Source organism: Phyllopteryx taeniolatus, chromosome 1, assembly GCF_024500385.1.
Source record: "Phyllopteryx taeniolatus isolate TA_2022b chromosome 1, UOR_Ptae_1.2, whole genome shotgun sequence".
Classification (NCBI taxonomy): domain Eukaryota; kingdom Metazoa; phylum Chordata; class Actinopteri; order Syngnathiformes; family Syngnathidae; genus Phyllopteryx; species Phyllopteryx taeniolatus.
In genome coordinates, this window is record NC_084502.1 from 34,401,009 (window position 1) to 34,419,764 (window position 18,756).

Consider the following 18,756-nt stretch of genomic DNA (forward strand, 5'->3'; position numbering starts at 1 on the left):
GGCCCGTGTCCAAGCCTTTGTGTTCAACTCCAAGAGGTTTCAAACTAAACCGATGTGACCAGGCTACTTCTTCTGTTGGCCTTTTTGACACCTCGTTTCTCATCCCAGGACTCTTGGATTAGCATTCAAATGGATTATATTTAACCTGTAATTTGTTGGACTATTATAATTTTTCCTTTGCGGAGTTGGCATGTTCTCCCCGTGCTTGTGTGCTTGTGTATTTTTCTGTGGGTACTCTGGCCTCCTCCCACATTCCAAAAACATTCATGTTAGGGTCATTGAAGACTATAAATTGTACACAGGTGTGAATGGTTTTGTATGGGCCCTGTGATTGGCAAGCGACCAGTCTGGGTTGTAGGCTTCAGCACACCCGGCTGTGACCCTTATGAGGAAATAGGAAAGGGGTGGTAGAGTGGGTCGTCCAGTGACCGAAAGATCGCTGGTTCGAATCCCAGCTCCAACAATGCGCATGTCGACGTGTCCTTGGGCAAAACACTGAACCCTAATTGCTCCCAGTAGCCTATTGGTGTATGGATGTATGGGTGAATGTGAGGCTTTGTAAAGCGCTTTGGGCACTGTGATGGTGTAGATAAAGCGCTATACAGTATAAGTGCAGTCCATTTACATTATTACATTTTTCATCAATTAAATAGTCATTTGACAGTTTGCATGTCCTAGTTTTTTTGCACCCGTCTCTGATTCGCGACTATGACAGATATACCACTTAGTTTTTTGTTGATATTGTTTTTTAATTGTTTGTTTTACTATAATTAACCATGCATATTTAATTTTATGATCATTATTTTTCCTTTCTGCTTGAGTTGGCAAATATGGTCTTTGCCCAATAGAGGTCAAAAAAGTATTTTTCTTACTTAATGAATGAAATCTGGTTGTGAATTGCAGTGTTACATGGAAATACTGGGTTATGTGCAAAAATATAGACCTAATATACTGTCTCTATTTGTCCTCTCGCCCTCATCACTGCCATCTGTTCATCCATATTGTGTTCCTGGACCCCACGGCTCGCCACCAGACGCTACTTTTGGCCTCCTGCTTGGTGTGTTTGTGCTCGGTGGCTTGGTTCTGTTGGGCCTCCTGGCCTTTGGTTCCTGGAAGCGGTGCGGTCTGCCTCAGCGGCGCAAAGCCAGCTTCCTCGCGCCGTCCCCCAGCCCGGAACACCACCCACTGCAGCTGCCTCGCCCGTTGCCATTGCCGTCGTCCCCAGGTCCCCAGCAGCAGCAGCCATTGGTTACCATGGCAACCGAGAAAGTGAAGGACCCCGTGGGCCCGATGGGATTCCTGGAGGCTGCTGTTAAGATAAGCCATACATCTCCTGACATCCCCACTGATGTTCAGCTCTCCATGAGGGAGCACTTCCTACGTCGCACACAGCGCATGCAGAGACAAACCACAGAGCCAGCTTCCTCTACCAGGTTAGTTATCACATGTGTGTTTGTGCACTGTTAATAGACATCCTGTGTGTCAGACTTACTAATACAACCTCTAAGACTGAAAGGTTCAACACAATGCACCCTGGTTTCTCATCGGATATGATGGAAATAAAAAATTCTCTTCCAGGGTCAAACTGTTGGCATCATTCAAACATTTATTAATTAAAAGTGTTCATAAAGGACATCATATATAAGCTTTTAGGTTGGCCAAGTTGGCCATTATCCTGTTTTAAACCCTGAAGAGCAGCAGCCTCCAACCTTTTTTGTGCCACAGATCGGCTTCACGTAAAGCAATATTTTGGTGGAGTAGTGTAGAAACTACTTATGAAGAGCTCGGCCCTTGTAATGCTAACTATGGGGTAAGTCAAATCTAATACTTTACGATGTAAAAGCAATTTTTATCGATACTGTATATACATAAAAATAATACTAATTCAGTTCAATTTACGGAAAAAAATAATAGTCAGTTTAAGCCGTAGGAAGAATGACCTATAATTGACATGTAGTTGAACCTGAAGCAGCCTAAGAAATGTATAGCAAGTAGTAGTCCCTCACATTAATCAGTACCCAAGAAGTAGCTCTCAGTTTCAGAGTTTTTCGAGTACAACGGCCCTCCTTTTCAAGTGATATTTCTTAATTGTTGTTTGTTTGGTTTTTCTTTGTCATTAAACAATACCAAATAAACAACAATCGGTTAATAAACAGTAATTGGGGCAAAATAATTTAGCAGTGAACTTTAATGCAAAGTACATTTTACATGTTCTGTTAGTTGAGTTAATACATTTCTTTTGTTGAGTTTTTATCACACTGTACTTATTGTGCTCTTTTTCTAATCTCGCATCCAATACCCTGTAATAAAACTTACAACTAGAACAAATGCTTACACTAAATAATAAAATCTAAAATAAACTAAGCATTTAAAAAAAAAATAAAACCTAGCAAACACGCTCCAAAAAATGATTAAAGCTAAGTGAATTTGGAAAAATAAAAACGATATTAAATTAAAAATTTTTTTTTAAAAATGCAGCTTTCTTTTTCTTGGAATTTTAGGCTCTTGCTCTTCTATCGCATCATTTGTTTTTTTCCCTGAAGAATCTTTCTTTTTTTTTTTTTTTAAACTAATTTTTGCTAGTTTGTGGGCTTACTTTTTTATGTATCATCTTACGTGACCAACATGAGCGGTTTGACAGATGTACAGAGGCACAGGCGCATACGACTGATTTTAAAAACTAACAGACTCGATTACAAAGATTATCAGTGAAAGAGAGATTTGGGACAGAATTATAATGCATACTGTACATTTCGATGTTCCTTTAACCTTTCATTGAAGAGCCCTGTTGTTGCGCTTTGTTGGTGAGGAGAATAAGATAATTTTAGACAAAAGTGGGTGGTTTCTAACCCGTTGTGGAACAAGTAAGCGACATCAAAGGCATGTGCATCTTCTTGCAAGTCATTATAGTGAAGCTAATTACATGTGACGACTTCATCGGAAGTCTTCCACCAAGGGGACAAACTGCTGTGAACGATTGTGTTTTCAGCATGTTGAGCGACAGCCGGCTCGTCATCCTTTAAATCCTTTTGTCCTTGAATTAAAGCAGGAGTACACCCCCGCGGGGCTTTAACTCAACGACTCATTAGGCATTCGGCATTGACTCGTACGTGGGGCACTACAAGAGGCATGCTATCAGTGTCACTTTGTCATCACTGATTAGCTGTGAGCAGCATCTGCTCAACTTGGACTTTATCAACTTGAAATATGTTACCTTTAACATGAATTAACTCTACACTTTTGTCCTAAGATGAAGAAAACGCTTTGGAGAATAAAACAACATTTGAAATGTTCATTTTAGAAAGCCATTGGTGCTGACCATAGACATCTTATAAAACACTAGCTGAAGCCTGAACTTTGAGAGTGAATTGGAGCGACGTGCAGAGACCGCCATTTTGAAGGAGTGCTGCCCCTCCACTCCATTCATCTATATATTTAAAGCTCAAAGTTTGTGTGTCCGTTTTCAAAGAACTTTCTCGAGCAAAAACGTTTTCTTGTACGTTTTTGAACGTTCCTGCACGTTTTGCAACTACTAATAGTCCATGTTTCTGCATGTCTTTATATGTCCTTGGTCGCATGTAATAGTAAGAATTACCTCTCATGTATTATTAGTTTGGTATTTAAAGAGGGCGTTGAAACCTTGGAGTCGTGCAGGAACGTGAAAAATGTGCAAAAACGTGCAGGAACGTTCAAAAACGTGCAAGAAAACGTTTTTGCTCTAGAAAGTTCTTTGAAAACGGACACACAAACTATGAGCTTTAAATATATAGATGAATGGAGTGGAGGGGCGGAACTTCCTCTTCAAAATGGCGGTCACGTCGCTCCAATACACTCTCGAAGTTCAGGCTTGATCTAGTGTTTTATAATGTTTTCTTTTAAAATGTGCGGGAACATGCCGGAGCGTGCCAGAACGTGCAAGGGCATGCAGGAACGTGCAGGAGCGTTCGGGGGCGTGCGGGAGATGAGCTGGAAGATCAAGGAAAGAAAGAAGAAGAAAGATCAGGGTATGGGTCCAATTTTAAACCGGACAGTTTGGCCAGTCGTCAGTCCTCAGGTTAGCTTATGCTAACAGGACCAAATGTTAGCCTAATGCTTTGGCTGTTAGCATTTCACTGGTGGACTACTAATTACAGTTGCACTCAAATTTGTAAGGAAATACAACGTACAAACTGTGTTCAAAGGTAATTTGCTTTGCTTTGCTCTCAACATTAACCACATTTGTGCAACCGTATGCCACACAACAAACCGGCATCTCCTTTTACTCTAGGTTGGTGCTGGGCTGCATACTGTTCAACTGTGCAGCATGGTGGACGACTGGTTAGCACATCTGCCTCACAGTTCTGAGGACCTGGGTTCAAATCTGGCCTCACCTATGTGGAGCTTGCATGTTCTCCCTGTGCCTGTGTGGGTTTTCTCCGGATACTCCGGTTTCCTCCCACATCCCAAAAACATCCATGGTAGGTTAATTGGCGACTCTAAATTGCCCGTAGGTGCGAATGTGAGTGCAAATGTTTTTTTGTTTACGTGTGCCCTGCGATTGGCTGGCGACCAGTTCAGGGTGTACCCCGCCTTTCGCCCAGAGTCATCTGGGCGAAATAGGCTCCAGCACGTCCGCAAGTGAGTATAAGCGGTACGGAAAATGGATGGATGGATAGGGTTTGGCTCCGTTGTTTGTGTTAATCACTTAACCCTTAGGTGGCAGCAATGCACTTAAACATGCCCAGTCTGCTGGAAATCAAGAAGAAGAAGAAGACGCGATGAAGAAACTTGACGTCATGTTGAACAAATACAATGCTGTGATCTGTAAATTAAGCGAATAAAAATAGAAAGGAAATACCGATTCTTCAGAATGCCACACTGTGCAAACCCAAATGTCCTGAACTTAACTCAGACAGCGACGGCCGGCCTTATTACTACTATTTGGGTGATCGCTCACACAATGATGCTAGCTCGTAGCTGCTAATTGTAATGCAAACAAAACCCCGTGAACACTTTCTATCTCATCCGTGAATGACATACTACTATCGCGTTATCTTCCAGCCCTGTTCACAGAGCGAACGCAAAAACACAAGTGCTTCAACTACCACCACGACTGCTACCTGCGCTTTGGCATTGTTCTGTTTACGTTACAGGAGCGGCATGGAGTCACAGCTCTCTTTAATGTGATACATGCATCACACTCGATAACGTGCTTCATCTTCAGGTGATTTTACAACTGATAGTCGTGCCCTTTTTTGGGACTATTTATGGCTCACGAGTTGTTAGCACAAGGGTGGGCAAACTACGGCCCGCGGGCCACATCGGGCCCATTGATCATTTCAATCCGGCCCGCCAAACATTGGTACAGAATCGCCCAAATCATATCAAAATCATGACTAGATTCATTTGACCTTGTCCTGTAATGCAGAGTGGTTCCACCAGGTTGTCCTGTAATGCCCAGTGGTTCCACCAGGTAGTGGAGTAGGTACAGTGATACATTGACTTGACTTTGGTGGTTCTGTTTTTACTCTGCTACTGCTCTGAACCCTTCTTCAACCATGAGTGGGCCAAAGCAAAAAAAAGTCGACAGTGAGTGCCGAGTGTTTAATATAGAATGGACTACTAGATACTTTTTCATTGAAGTCCGATCAAAGGCTGTATGTCTAATTTGTTAAGAAACCATTGCGGTTTTAGAGGAATATAACATCAGCCGTCACTTTTCTACCAAGCATGCTGATTATGCTAACAGCCAGGTGATCAACAAAACAACACTGTTCCCATTAAAGGTAAATCTAAGCATTAACACTACAAGACTAACATGTCTTTTTTTGTTTTGTTTTTTATATGTAAGCATCTGGTCCTGGCTTGGCCTCCCTGTCAAATTTTAAAAGTCAATGTGGCCTCTGAGCCAAAACGTTTGCCCACCCCTGTGTTAGCATCTTCACCATGTAGGCAGAAGTCTTGCAGAGTAGCAAAAAGTATAGAAAATAAAATTAATGATCCCCTTTTTTTATATTGAGCATTAATAAAATATTGATTGACTCGAGCTTCCCGATATATCGCCCAGCACGACTTCAGGTGATGCTTGACTGTAAGCAAAGTAATTGCTTATGAAAGTCCCGTTTATAAAATTACCCACAAGTCTTGTATCATAACTGCATGTCTAATGTTTCTAACAATGTCAAAATCGGTAAAGAATTCAACAAATTAGGATTAATTTATTGGAGCCAGACACACTTACCTCTATTCAAATGAATGGAAGAAATGACAGATGGCGGCTATGTCTCCATGCGGCTCACCCACCCGAGGCTCCCTCTAGTGGTTATATATCTCTATGGTGCTGGCAGTTAGGGTGAGGCCTATCATATATGATAGCTGAACTTTATCAGTTGCTCCCAAGTCAGACGCCTTAGCCATTAGGCCATATGGCCTGCGCAGTATATTGTGGTCATCTACCACCGTGTGCCTTTGGTTTCCTGTCCTGCCATGCAGATAAAGTGCTGCTAATTACGTGTATATAAAAGTCATTAGTGGTGTAGCGGTTCACTTGCAGTGATGGTGCAAAAAAGGGGATCAATTGTTGTCTCTTTCTATATGGGCCCTGTGACTGGCAACCAGTCCAGTGTGTAGTCTGTCTGTCGTCCAAAGTTAAATGGGATAGGCCCAGAATGAGAATGGATGGCTGGATGGTAGGAAGGATGATTGTTTCACATAATGTGATGATATACTAGGAAGTGTCTGGACCTAATTTTGTCCTGTATTTTCCTTTTGCCAATAATTCCTCTGACCTCTGAACCTGACATAGGACAATACATATTAATGATATGAAGTCCAAAAATACACAACCAAGTACAGTTTTGGTGAGCTATGTCAGAAAATGTCATTTAGCAACCTGTTGAGATTTTGGTCCTACTGTGATGTAACAATCAGGCTAATTTAAATGACCAACACCACCCTCACAACGGGTTGCTGGGCCAAAATCCGCCTTTTTCCTTTTTCGTAAAGTGTGGTCACCTTTACATCTCCTCGCTTTATCAGAGAAATATCCCATCTTCCGTCTGTCAAAGTGTTGTTGCCTTTGTCGACCACTTCACCTAAGCCAATATGAGGCTGGAGAAGCAATGAGTCGCTAACACACAAATGCAAAAAAAGAAATGCCATAAACTCCGTTAGCTTCTGATAACTGGCACATAAAGTTGTATGGTAGCATACCTCCATGGTCACAAATACCTGGATGAACTTGACTTAGGTGCCAACATGCAAAAAGAACAACAATGTCTGTAGTTCAGTAACACGCTGTTGCTCTGAGTCAAACTCTGGTCCCAACATACAACATACTTGCATCGGCACACCCCGCAGTAGAGGGCGGCTGGATGAGTGGCTTGGTTGGATGATAGGACAGACCCCCCCCCCCCCCCCCCATGCTTTTTTGGGAGAGGATCTTAAGTTTGCTGTAACTCTTTATCCTTGTGGAATTTTGCAATGACCTGTCACAGGCATTTTACGAAGACCTACTAGGTACATAGTGGTAGCAATGTACCTAGCAATTAGTAAACTCTTAATAAGGATACCTTTATTGTAAAGTGTTACAAAGTTTTGAATATTGAAAAACTTTGGGTTTATTATTGGATGTTATCTTTTCCAAATTATTTGTAAATTTCCATTGCTCATTTCCATGGCTTCCTGTGTCACTTGTCTCACTGCAGGCACAATTCCTTCAAAAGGCACCTTCCTCGACAGATGCAGGTTGGCAGCCTCGACTTGGGGAACGACTACATGTTGGACAAAGAGGAAAAATCCACAAGCATCGGCCGCATTCAGCCGGAGCTCTACCAGCAGAAAACGTTGGACTCCGAGGACTCCTCCAAGAAAGGCAGCAGCAAAAACTGTGGTAGGATTAACTTCTCTCTGAAGTACGACTACGACAACGAGGCCCTACTCGTTAACATCATCAGTGCGGCTGACCTTCCCGCCAAGGACTTGTGCGGCACGTCCGACCCTTACGTCAAGATCTACCTGCTTCCCGACCGCAAGAAGTTCCAGACGCGCGTCCACCGGAAGACCCTCAACCCCACCTTCAGCGAGAGCTTCCACTTTCCCGTGCCTTACGACGAGCTGGCCGTCAGGAAGCTCCACATGAGCGTCTTCGACTTCGACAGGTTTTCAAGACACGATATGATTGGGGAGGTGGTGATGGACAACCTGTTTGAGACGTCAGACCTGTCCCGCGAAACAAATATATGGAGAGACATCGAATATGCCACCAGCGTAAGAATACAGTACTACAATATAATACTTTTAATACATAGTTTGAGGTCTCTTTATGTGATTTCTTCTTTAGTTTGTCTGTCTTCTAAACTCCTGCACATACCAGTTCAAGGCAACACATAAAATGACTCCAAAAATCATATAATGCCTGTAAGGGATTGTGAGGAACTCCAAAATTTAAAAATATCATTTCCCATCTTGCCAAACCTTGATGAAGAATCTGGGGTTGGCTTCACTCCTTGACCTAATACATACAGCGCTGTAGACTTTTATTCATCCCTTTTCTAGAGCACTTGTCCTCATTAGAGTCACAGAGGATCGTCGGGAAGGGTACAACCTGGATTGGTCGCTGGGCACACACACACACTCACATTCACACCTATGGACAATTTAGAGACTTCAGTTTACCTACCATGCATGTTTTTGCAAACTGCACAATGGAGGGACTCAGACCCTCTTGTATGTGAGGCAAACATGTAACTGTTCCAGTCTAGACTTGATGTTATACAGTAAATCCTTTTCATATGGCATTAATGCTCTATCAATATAGCGTGTGGGAGCCAACGTCTGCAGCGGTTTTGCAGCTTGTTTGAGCTAAATGTAAAAAAAATCTCACGGTTGTCAAAAGGGTGCGACACATTAAACAGTGCAACTTCTGCCACAGCCCATCAGTGTCACTTTATGCTTTTACAAAACTCGACGGCTGTGCTCTCACATCACAGCTCAACTTTCACACCTTTCAAAGAAAATTTCTCACCACAGCACAGGAAGTCATGCATGTCACATGTTCATCTGTGAGTGTGCAATGACGTGCACCTGCTTTTGCCTTGCTTGCACCTTCACAATGAAAGGGCATCTCACAGTTTTTGTTTTTTTTTACTGAAAACAGATTTAAAAACTGTCTTGCTTTGGCCAATTCATTTGCAATGCTGAAAACTGATTGTCTGTCAAAACATGTACAGAATGTGTGTTAAGTGTTCAGTGTAGATATGCAAGTACTTGACAACCAAAACAACAACGGTGGACCACAATGTTGTGGTTGTGTCTGCATTTATAATAATCAAATCAAAGTGAATATATACTACATGACTAACATTTCCAGAGACTCACATGACTTACAAACATAACATTAGAAAAGTTGACAAAAGTTTTTCAAACAACACTTTTGAGTACGTCCAATAAGGGTGAACAATGATGGTGCATATACATATGTGTGCTTCTTTACAAAATGACATCGCCAACTACTGGCCTGGCATGCATATTACTGTGTTTTTGCCGGTCTGTGTGACCGGGATTAATTTGACAACATTGTCACATGTCCATCCATCCATTTTCTGAGCCGCTTCTCCTCACTAGGGTCGCGGGCGTGCTGGAGCCTATCCCAGCTATCATCGGGCAGGAGGCGGGGTACACCCTGAACTGGTTGCCAGCCAATCGCAGGGCACATATAAACAAACAATATTCGCACTTTTCAAAAACACAAAGACAATCACTTAATGTTTGACTAAATGTTCACGATTTACTATGAGGAAAATGAAACAACAATTTTTTTTAATGTGATGGGAAAATTGCTTTCTGAATATTCTGAACTCCCTTTTAAATGCCAGTATACTGAATAGAATAATGCTACCCAGAGGAGTTTCTATCGTGTGGATGTAGCTAGGGCTGCAACTAACAATGTAAAAAAATTGATTCATATGTTTATTATTTTTTTATTTTTTAGATTAATCGATGAATTTCTTTTTTTTTTTTTTACTTTGCATCCCTTTATTCCAAAACATGACATTATTTCAAAATGACAGGGCAGAAAATGCACAAACATAAATTCATTATGATTCAGTTATTGGTTTGGTCTGGAGCATGTCAGAAAATAGGCCAAAATGTTGATAGTTGTTTTCCAAACTAAAATACATTTGTAAATGTCTTATTTTGATGAAACACAAAGATTATTACAATAAATATGATACTATATTAATATTTACTGAGGCTGAAATTCCAAGGATTTGGCCAATTTTAATTTAAATAAGGTCTCTAAAGGATTCATAGATTATCAAAATTGTTAATTAATTAATTAATTTGATAATGGATTAGTTGTCGATTAGTTAATTAATTGTTGCACCTCTAGATGTAGTTCAACTACCCATAGTTGTTTTCACATTGTTCTTCTTTAGGCTACATTTACACTGTTGCCTGAAATAGGGCTGCCATGGCCGCCGTGGACAAAATGGGTTGGGCAAATGTGACAGGCCATAATTGCCATGGATGCTTAACGAGATGTGATTGTCAAAACATTTGCCACAGCAGCCACATAACAGATGAGAAACTTAGTTGGTCGTAGTAAAATGGGGTCAAGACAACTAAAACTGACAGTACATAATAGGGCGTATTAAAACTTGAAGGCAGTTCGAGTGGGACGGTAAGCATAAGTGTTCCCCCTGGCATCTAACATTCGCTGCCAACAACTCTTCTAAAGCTAAACCATGTGTTTAAAACAGGCTCGCCATGGCATACCTGTTTATAACGCTTAATGTTGAATATGTGTGTGTGTGAGAGAAGACAAGGGGCGGGGGGAGAGGAAGAGAGTGCAAGCACATAGTGCAATCTGTAAGTGAATAGCATGTTTCGGTGCAAGAGATGGATTAGTGAATTAGTTACAGCAAACTAATATTATCAAAAATGTATTGAGCGGCAGGATGTGGCCCCCTGTGCTGACGCAGATTCTGGAGCCGAGGCCCAGGAGGGGAGCTTCATTCAACTCTGTCGGGGTCACAAATGTGCTCCGAAGCTGCCCGCCGCTACGTTTCATATTTAGAATGCCTTGACAAAATGTGAAAAACAGGCCAGGAGGCAGCGCACTGGCATCTGTGGTAAACCGCAGGCTGAAAACACAATGCACACTTGACCGTCCGGGACTAATCAGCCCCTTCCGCCTACGGCCTGTCATGGATACCGTGATAGGCTGTGAGGAAAAAACTTGAATATGGAGAGACAAATGGCTAAAATCCCCACCACCGAGAACAAAGTTTAAATGTAGCCTGAGAAAGCAAATTCGAAAGCAAATTCATCGCAATCTTCCCTCAACTGCTTCAATACACAATTCATCAACTTTAAGTCCGCTTGTTCTACCAAACTCGCAACAGCCAATCTAACAATTTGTCAAATATGGTAATTATTATTTACCTCATAACATGTTTTAGCACCTTGTCAGGAAAAGGGAACCAAAACCTGCTTCTAAAACAATTCATTTGGCCTTAACTCATATTTTTGTGGTTTCTGCTTCGGGACATTTTTACCTTCTGATATGTGTCTGTGTGTGTGTGGGTGTATGCGTGTGTGTGCGTGTGTTTTTTTCTTCCTCAGGAGAGTGTCGACCTTGGGGAGATCATGTTTTCACTCTGTTACCTGCCCACTGCTGGAAGACTCACGCTGACTGTCATCAAGTGTAGGAACCTCAAAGCCATGGACATCACTGGATACTCAGGTGTGTGTGCGTGTGTTTGTGTGTGTGTGCCTGTGTGTGTGTGGGTGCGTGCATGCTCATGTGTGTGCGTGTGTGTGTGTGTTGGTCTATTTGTACGTGTCTGTCTGTGCTTTTGTGCATGTGTGTGTGTTTACTGTTGTTTTAATCAAATGAACACACAAGTGGCAGGCGAGCTGGCTCTCTGTTTATTCTGTAATAATGTAATATCAAGCCACTGTCAGAAAGTCATTGGAAACGTTCTTTTTTTTAAAATAATCGTCTGCCATCCCATGTCTTCCTGCATCACTGATACCACTTGTTAAATGTGACATTTACTGTGCTTTAAATGCCAGAGTTAAATTCTAATTGGGATTTGTTGTGGCATTTTCCCTCCTGATGTTTAATGACATTGAAGTTGAAATTTCAACATCAACCATAATTTTAATCTTTTTACCTTTATTTTAATCTGGGTTTCATGAATTATGTACATAAAGTAGGCTATAAATAGAGGACTGTATTTCCTCTTATAATGTACTGTAGTGGCTGGGATTTTATTTACTCAGTTGCAAAGCGTACCAGGTGTCTCGTGGTAAGACTTTCATTGGGGATGTCTTCAGGTCCACAAATCCAATCTTATCGCATTAATAAATATAGTTTTGCACACAATGCTTGACAAATTTATTTTACCATGTCATAAAAATGAGAATCCAGCAGCACAGAGTGCTTTAATGCAGACTTCCAAAGTTCTCTACGTTTTACAGTTTTCAACAAGAAGGAGGAATTCCAAAATGCATTCATCCTTTTATATTTACATAATTTACCAAGCACAACATTCAACAACTATAATATAAATGATAGTTAAAAAAATAAATGAAAAAAACCTCATCCATCTGTCACCAGGGCAGCAGCTTTAGCAGGGAAGCCCACACTTCCCTCTCCCTAGCCACTTTGTCCAACCGTTCGGGAGGGATCAACAGGTGTTCACAGGCCAGCCGGGAGACATAGTCTCTCCAGCGTGTCTTGGGTCATCCCCAAGACCTTCTCCCAGTGAAACGTGCCCGGAACATGTCACTAGGGAGGTGTCCAGGAGGCATCCTAATCAGATGCCCGAGCCACCACATCTGGTTCCTCTCAATGTAGAGAGCAGCGTCTCTACTCTGAGCCCCTCCCGGATGACCAAGCTTTTTTTTTTTCCTTTTTTGAACATATTGAAAACAAATACAGTGGGTACGGAAAGTATTCAGACCCCCTTAAATTTTTCACTATTTGTTATATTGCAGGTTGATTGAAGACTCTAAATTGCCCGTAGGTGTGAATGTGTGCGCGAATGGTTGTTTGTTTATATGTGCCCTGCGATTGGCTGGCGACCAGTTCAGGGTGTACCTCGTCTCTCGCCCGAAGATGGCTGGGATAGGCTCCAGTAGGCCCGCGACCCTTGTGAGTATAAGCGGTACAGGAAATGGATGGATGGATACTATATTGCAGCCATTTGGTAAAATCATTTTCCTCATTAATGTACACACAGCACCCCATATTGCCCACTTTTTGCCCATTTTTACCCACTGTAAATAGGATAGGTTATAAGAAAAAAAGGAAACACAACAAAACAAAAATAAACAAAATAAATATGCAAATGTGCATGCGCAACACGAGTTGGAAAAAGTAAAATACTTATTGGGTTCTACCCCTAATTCTGAGTGCAGATTTGACTTATATAATTGCAATAATATAGGAAGCTAATCATGCATAGTATACACTGCAAAAAAGCCTGTCTAGAAATAAGCAATTTACTCAAATTTGGTGAAATTGTAGTACTGTTACTTTAGAATGATATGACTCAAGTAAAAGTAAAAAGTAGTCCTCCAAATAATTACTTGAGTAAGAGGAAGAAAGTACTCAGTCAAAAAAACTACTCAAGTACTGTGTAACTAGTGAGTAACTTCTGATTTATTTTTTTAAACCATAGCATGGACGTCAAAAAACTTTCATGCTCTGAGAGAGAGAGCGATAGCGAGACAGTGAAAACAGAATGTACCCCAGAAGATGCATGTTTTACAATTACTTATGGCCATAAAATGGTGCTAACGATGCAATATACACACCCAAAACAACATATTATTATTATTACTTATTGCAAGGTGTGTTCACAAGTTAGAAGTGGGATGAAATATACAAGTTTGGGCAGTGACAAAACTATGCTACATGTTAAAGTTGTTGTTCGTAGTCTGTAAAGTAAACGCGAGTCATGCGCGGCTTTCACGACTCACTTTGATTGGCCCGCAAAGCCCAATAGAAGACTTTGTCTGCGGACATGTGACTTTCTTGTTTCGTTTGATTGGGGAACTTGAGTCAAACATCACTGTCGTACCCACGGTGGATTGGTAGAAATAAAAAACGAAAGTCTAAAATTAGATCGCACACACAATTATTGATAAATGTTGCGAGTGGCATGTAGATTATTGTAATGGAGTAAAAGTACAGTTCTTAACATTAATACTGCAGTACAATTAAAACGTAAGCTTCATAAAAATTACTGGAACTTGAGTAAATTTAATGGAGTAAATGTACCATGTTCCTACCCACTTCTGCAAGAAATGAATGTTATGTAGGAAATGTGTCCTGAAATTAAGTGGAATATTTTCATGATTAAAGAATTTGTTTGTTAATTTAATCATTTTAATCTTGTAAAATTTTAATTAGTAAAAAAGGCTTACAGTAAGACATATTTTCTGAAAGCAAAACATTTTTTCTTCTTTGAGCTGGTTCCAAGAAATTGAGCAAAATGTGTTTAGAAAACAAAAATGAGCAAAATGTGTTTAGAATAAGACAGTTTATTCAAAAACTATACATAAAACAAGCAATTTAGTAAAAGTAATACAATTACCGGTATATGCATGAACCTTAAGCGTTTTTTGTTCATTTAAAAAAAAAACTTAACACTAAGGTGAACTTTTCCATTAGCATTATGCGGTCACTCACCTAAGGGCAACTTGCCTATGCTTTAAAGTACATATTAGTAACGAATTTCAAATATTTTTATCCCAGACAAAAAAAAAAAAAAAGCAATGCACAGCGTATTTCTGAGAACTTTATTGGCAGAACTTTAAAATAATAATAATTAAAAAAAGATTCTCTTATTGGACATCCACAGCGGAGTTGTATTGGAATGGAATGAAATAGAGTATTTAAGTTGAATGTAACTTACAATACCTAGTTTGAAAAAATATTCGTCTCTCATTTAACTGAGCTTGTTAAACTTTGCTTCATTACCAATTAAAAAAAAATTATTATTTAAATTACCAAACTTTGAAAAAACACAAAAATGTATTTCAACCAATCGAGCTAGTAAAATGCATACAACTGCAAAACTAAAAGGATTTTGAACATGTTTTTTTCAACAACAAAAGAAACAAAGCCACGGCATAGTAGGCTTCTAGCATGTACATTCCTCAGTGACAGCATGAAAATAATAATAAAAAATAAAATAAAACTCTGCCTCACAAACTGGTATCTCTTCTTGATAGAGTATGTTTCAGGTTTCAGGTCACAGATCACAATCAAGAAGTTTATGTGTAAGAAATGTCATCACCTGCTAATCAGCGTAGTGGAATTGCACAGAAAGAACAAGACTAAATCAGAGTCATACACGCTGTTTTCTAAGTTATAGTACTACTGTATAGACGACACTGCTTTTGCCATGGGGCTGCGTTTTCGCCCCACCCACAAAATCAGGAAAATTCAAATGGTGAACAAGATTCTTAAACTATATCTCAACAATTTGGCAGTATATTGTTATCCACCCATCCATTTTCTGAGCCGCTTATCCTCACAAGGGTCGCGGGAGTGCTGGAGCCAATCCCAGCTATCCCAGGAGGCGAGGTACACCCTCAACTGGTTGCCAGCCAATCGCAGGGCACATATAAACAAACAACCAAACGCACTCACATTCACACCTACGGGCAATTTAGAGTTGTCAATTAACCTATCATGCATGTTTTTGGGATGTGGGAGGAAACCGGAGTGTTCGGAGAAAACCCATGCAGGCACAGGGAGAACATGCAAACTCCACACAGGTGAGGTCGAGGATTGAACCCCAGACCTCAGAACTGTGAGGTAGATGCTCTAACCAGTCGTCCACCGTGCCGCCAGTATATTGTTATGTCTTTGCATATTTTTCAGGACTTATCTTCAAACATATTTAATGTATTTAGAAACAAAACATGGATATCTCCTTAGAGCCCCTTTAAAGAGCAGTTATGCATACACAAGAAAAAATAAGACATTACACTTCATAATTAGTGACTAATTGGTTTTCCAGTTGGTGCCACCCCCTTTTATCTCAATTCAAAATCAATAGGACCTAGGACAAACTAGAAAAGAGTACAACGTTTTTAGCAGTTTGTTTGCATCTTCTAAGAACCCAGATCAAAAACAAATTGAAACTTTTATTAATGATCTGAACATTCCTCAATCAAATGCAGAAACTAAAGACAACCTTGACGCCCAATTAACCATCATGGAATTACATAGTGCAATAAAATATGCAAATAGGAAGGGCACCAGGGCGTGATGGATGTTGAATTCATTAACATTTCTGGTCAATACTAGCGCCTCTATTTTTCAGAACAGTAAAGAAAATAAAATATAACGATCAAATTAGAAGCCATATGAACACAGCTGCAATCAAACTACTGCTATAGCATCAAACTTTTTGTCAGAACCCGATAATCGCATCTACCTTAACAGCCTGGTGGAAAAGTCTAGAAGATATGGATAGATACAAGATACAGATCCCTAATCTGTCATAATCCAGATTTTGAAATTAACAAAACATCTCTTTATTTGATCACATAGGAACAAGGTGGATATTGACCATCTACAACAATTATTTAACAATAACATATTTATGACTCGTGATAAATTGTCCCAAGAACTTCAAATACGAGGTGGAAACGTCTTCCAATACATGAACAACAGCATCTAAAAAAGGATCCCAACACTTCATAGCACCCTTCAGTTTCTTAAGAAAATAATGAAGCTTCTACTACAAAAAAATAAAAAAATAAAAACTCTCAAAAGTTTATAAATTAATCTCATTTACAAATTCAATATACAGACCAAACGTTAAATAGGAAAAATACCTTTATATGTCTGCTGACCGCCATTACTGGATACCAATCTGTAACATTACATTCAGGATGACGAAAAATACAAATTTACAATTTATAGGAATTAAAGTGCTCTATAGAACCACATTACTCATTACAGTATGCACAAAATGGGCATTTTTCTGTCTGATATATGCACACAATGCACCGAAAATACCCCAGACACCCATTTTCATGCATTGTGGGAATGGACACGATTCAGTGCTTTTGGCCCTCCATTGCATAAAAGGGATATAGATTGTCAATTTTGCTTGCCCTAGCAGCCAAACAAAGCAGGTTACAAAAAAAAAAAAAGACCACAGAGTGTGAGACAGCAGTGTGTAAATATTTGTGTCCCCTCATGACTTTTTTCCCTTTTCTTCCTCCTTTTATCCAGATCCTTACGTCAAAGTGTCGCTTATATGCGATGGGCGACGTCTGAAGAAGAAAAAAACCAGCATAAAAAAGAACACCTTGAATCCCACCTACAACGAGGCCATCATCTTTGACATCCCACCTGATAGCATGGACCACGTCAGCCTGCACATCTCTGTCATGGATTACGATTTGTACGTAAGAAAAGCGGGCTGCACATATAATTATTTTTAACATCTTCACTGATTTTTAAAATGTAAGAGACCACACACAGGATGAGGCAGAAAATTGCCATGTGTGCTTACTGTTCTTAAAATGACCAACACAGTATACAGCACACCCATAAAACTGTCTGTCGTAGTAGCAAGACTGATCTGAGAGATGGACCATGGTTCCACAGGGAATCCAGACTGACAAAAAATACAAAGAAGAAGCAAGAGGAAGGTCTTTCTGCTCTTTGGCATTTTTATTTTGGCAAATGACTTGGGAGACACTCAAGAAAACCAGTTTCAGTTTCACTTGCGCTTCATGTCGCCTCCTAATTGGCTACCGTTTCGTTTCACGTCAGAATCAGTCAGATTCACGTCAGAATGAATCTGTTGCTCGCCCCAACTCAATGTTGACCACACACTTAATGCCTTGATCAGACTACAGGATTTTGGCCCTACAATAGTCCTAGGACCCAAAAATACAAAATATCTTCCATGTAATGTGACATATGAACGCCAACCCTCTGATATACTGCCCTGCCGTCGACCAACAGCATTGGGTATTGTGACAGGTGCATCACCTCCCTTGCTCGCCGTTGTCAACAAATTTGTTGATCATCGTCAACATTTATTCACGCGCACAAACCAATGTTTACCAAAGCTTTAGAGCATGAATCAAAGGAATGTCAGTATGTTTACATACAAACGTTAGTCCTAGCACTAGCTAGCTACATAACATGATGTTACCTGCTTGTGAGTGGTATTAAAAGTATTTGAATATTACCTCAAGCTCTCCTTGAAGTAGGTACAGTATGTTAATAAAGCTAGAAAAACGGCCACCATTTTCTTTCTGTTTTGCTGTGACGGATTTTGGGCATGTGAACTTAGTGGAGGTTCACCAAAATCGTGTTTTCTCATTGTTTTGTGTAAGGTAAGGTTCTTTTCAGATGTCGTTGTTGGGAAATCCCTTTACCACCTCGTTTTTTAAATTTTCAATTCAGTTTAAATTTTCTGTGGTCCTGACAAAAATGAAACTGTTCCTCGATTTCGACATCGAAAAATCACATGTTCATAGGATTCCCAATAGAAAACTGCATGTCTGTGATTCAGTATTATTATTCTTGTTTTCTGTGAAGTTTGAAGTAATTCTGACAATGTGCTTGCCCTCTCAGTTTGACCCGTAAAATGAGATGGCTCGAGTGGACGCTCCCATTAAAAAATAAATAAATAAATAAAAAAAATCGAACATTGGCATTTTTAAACATCACATTTCAATGAATAAGAGTACTTGTTGTTCTACTTCTGTGCATACTAAGAT

General features: G+C 40.1%; 1 protein-coding gene across 2 annotated transcripts in view; it reads left to right on the top strand.

The window, feature by feature from the left end:
* The window catches only part of syt6a (synaptotagmin VIa), a 125,807-nt gene that overhangs the window by 96,587 nt on the left and 10,464 nt on the right, over positions 1-18,756 (top strand). For both annotated transcript variants that reach the window (XM_061791012.1, XM_061791020.1), the window contains exons 2-5: positions 1,034-1,433; positions 7,686-8,247; positions 11,608-11,728; positions 17,252-17,423. In XM_061791012.1, the coding sequence (XP_061646996.1) occupies positions 1,034-1,433; positions 7,686-8,247; positions 11,608-11,728; positions 17,252-17,423 (1,255 nt within the window). The remainder of the gene's footprint in view (positions 1-1,033; positions 1,434-7,685; positions 8,248-11,607; positions 11,729-17,251; positions 17,424-18,756) is intronic.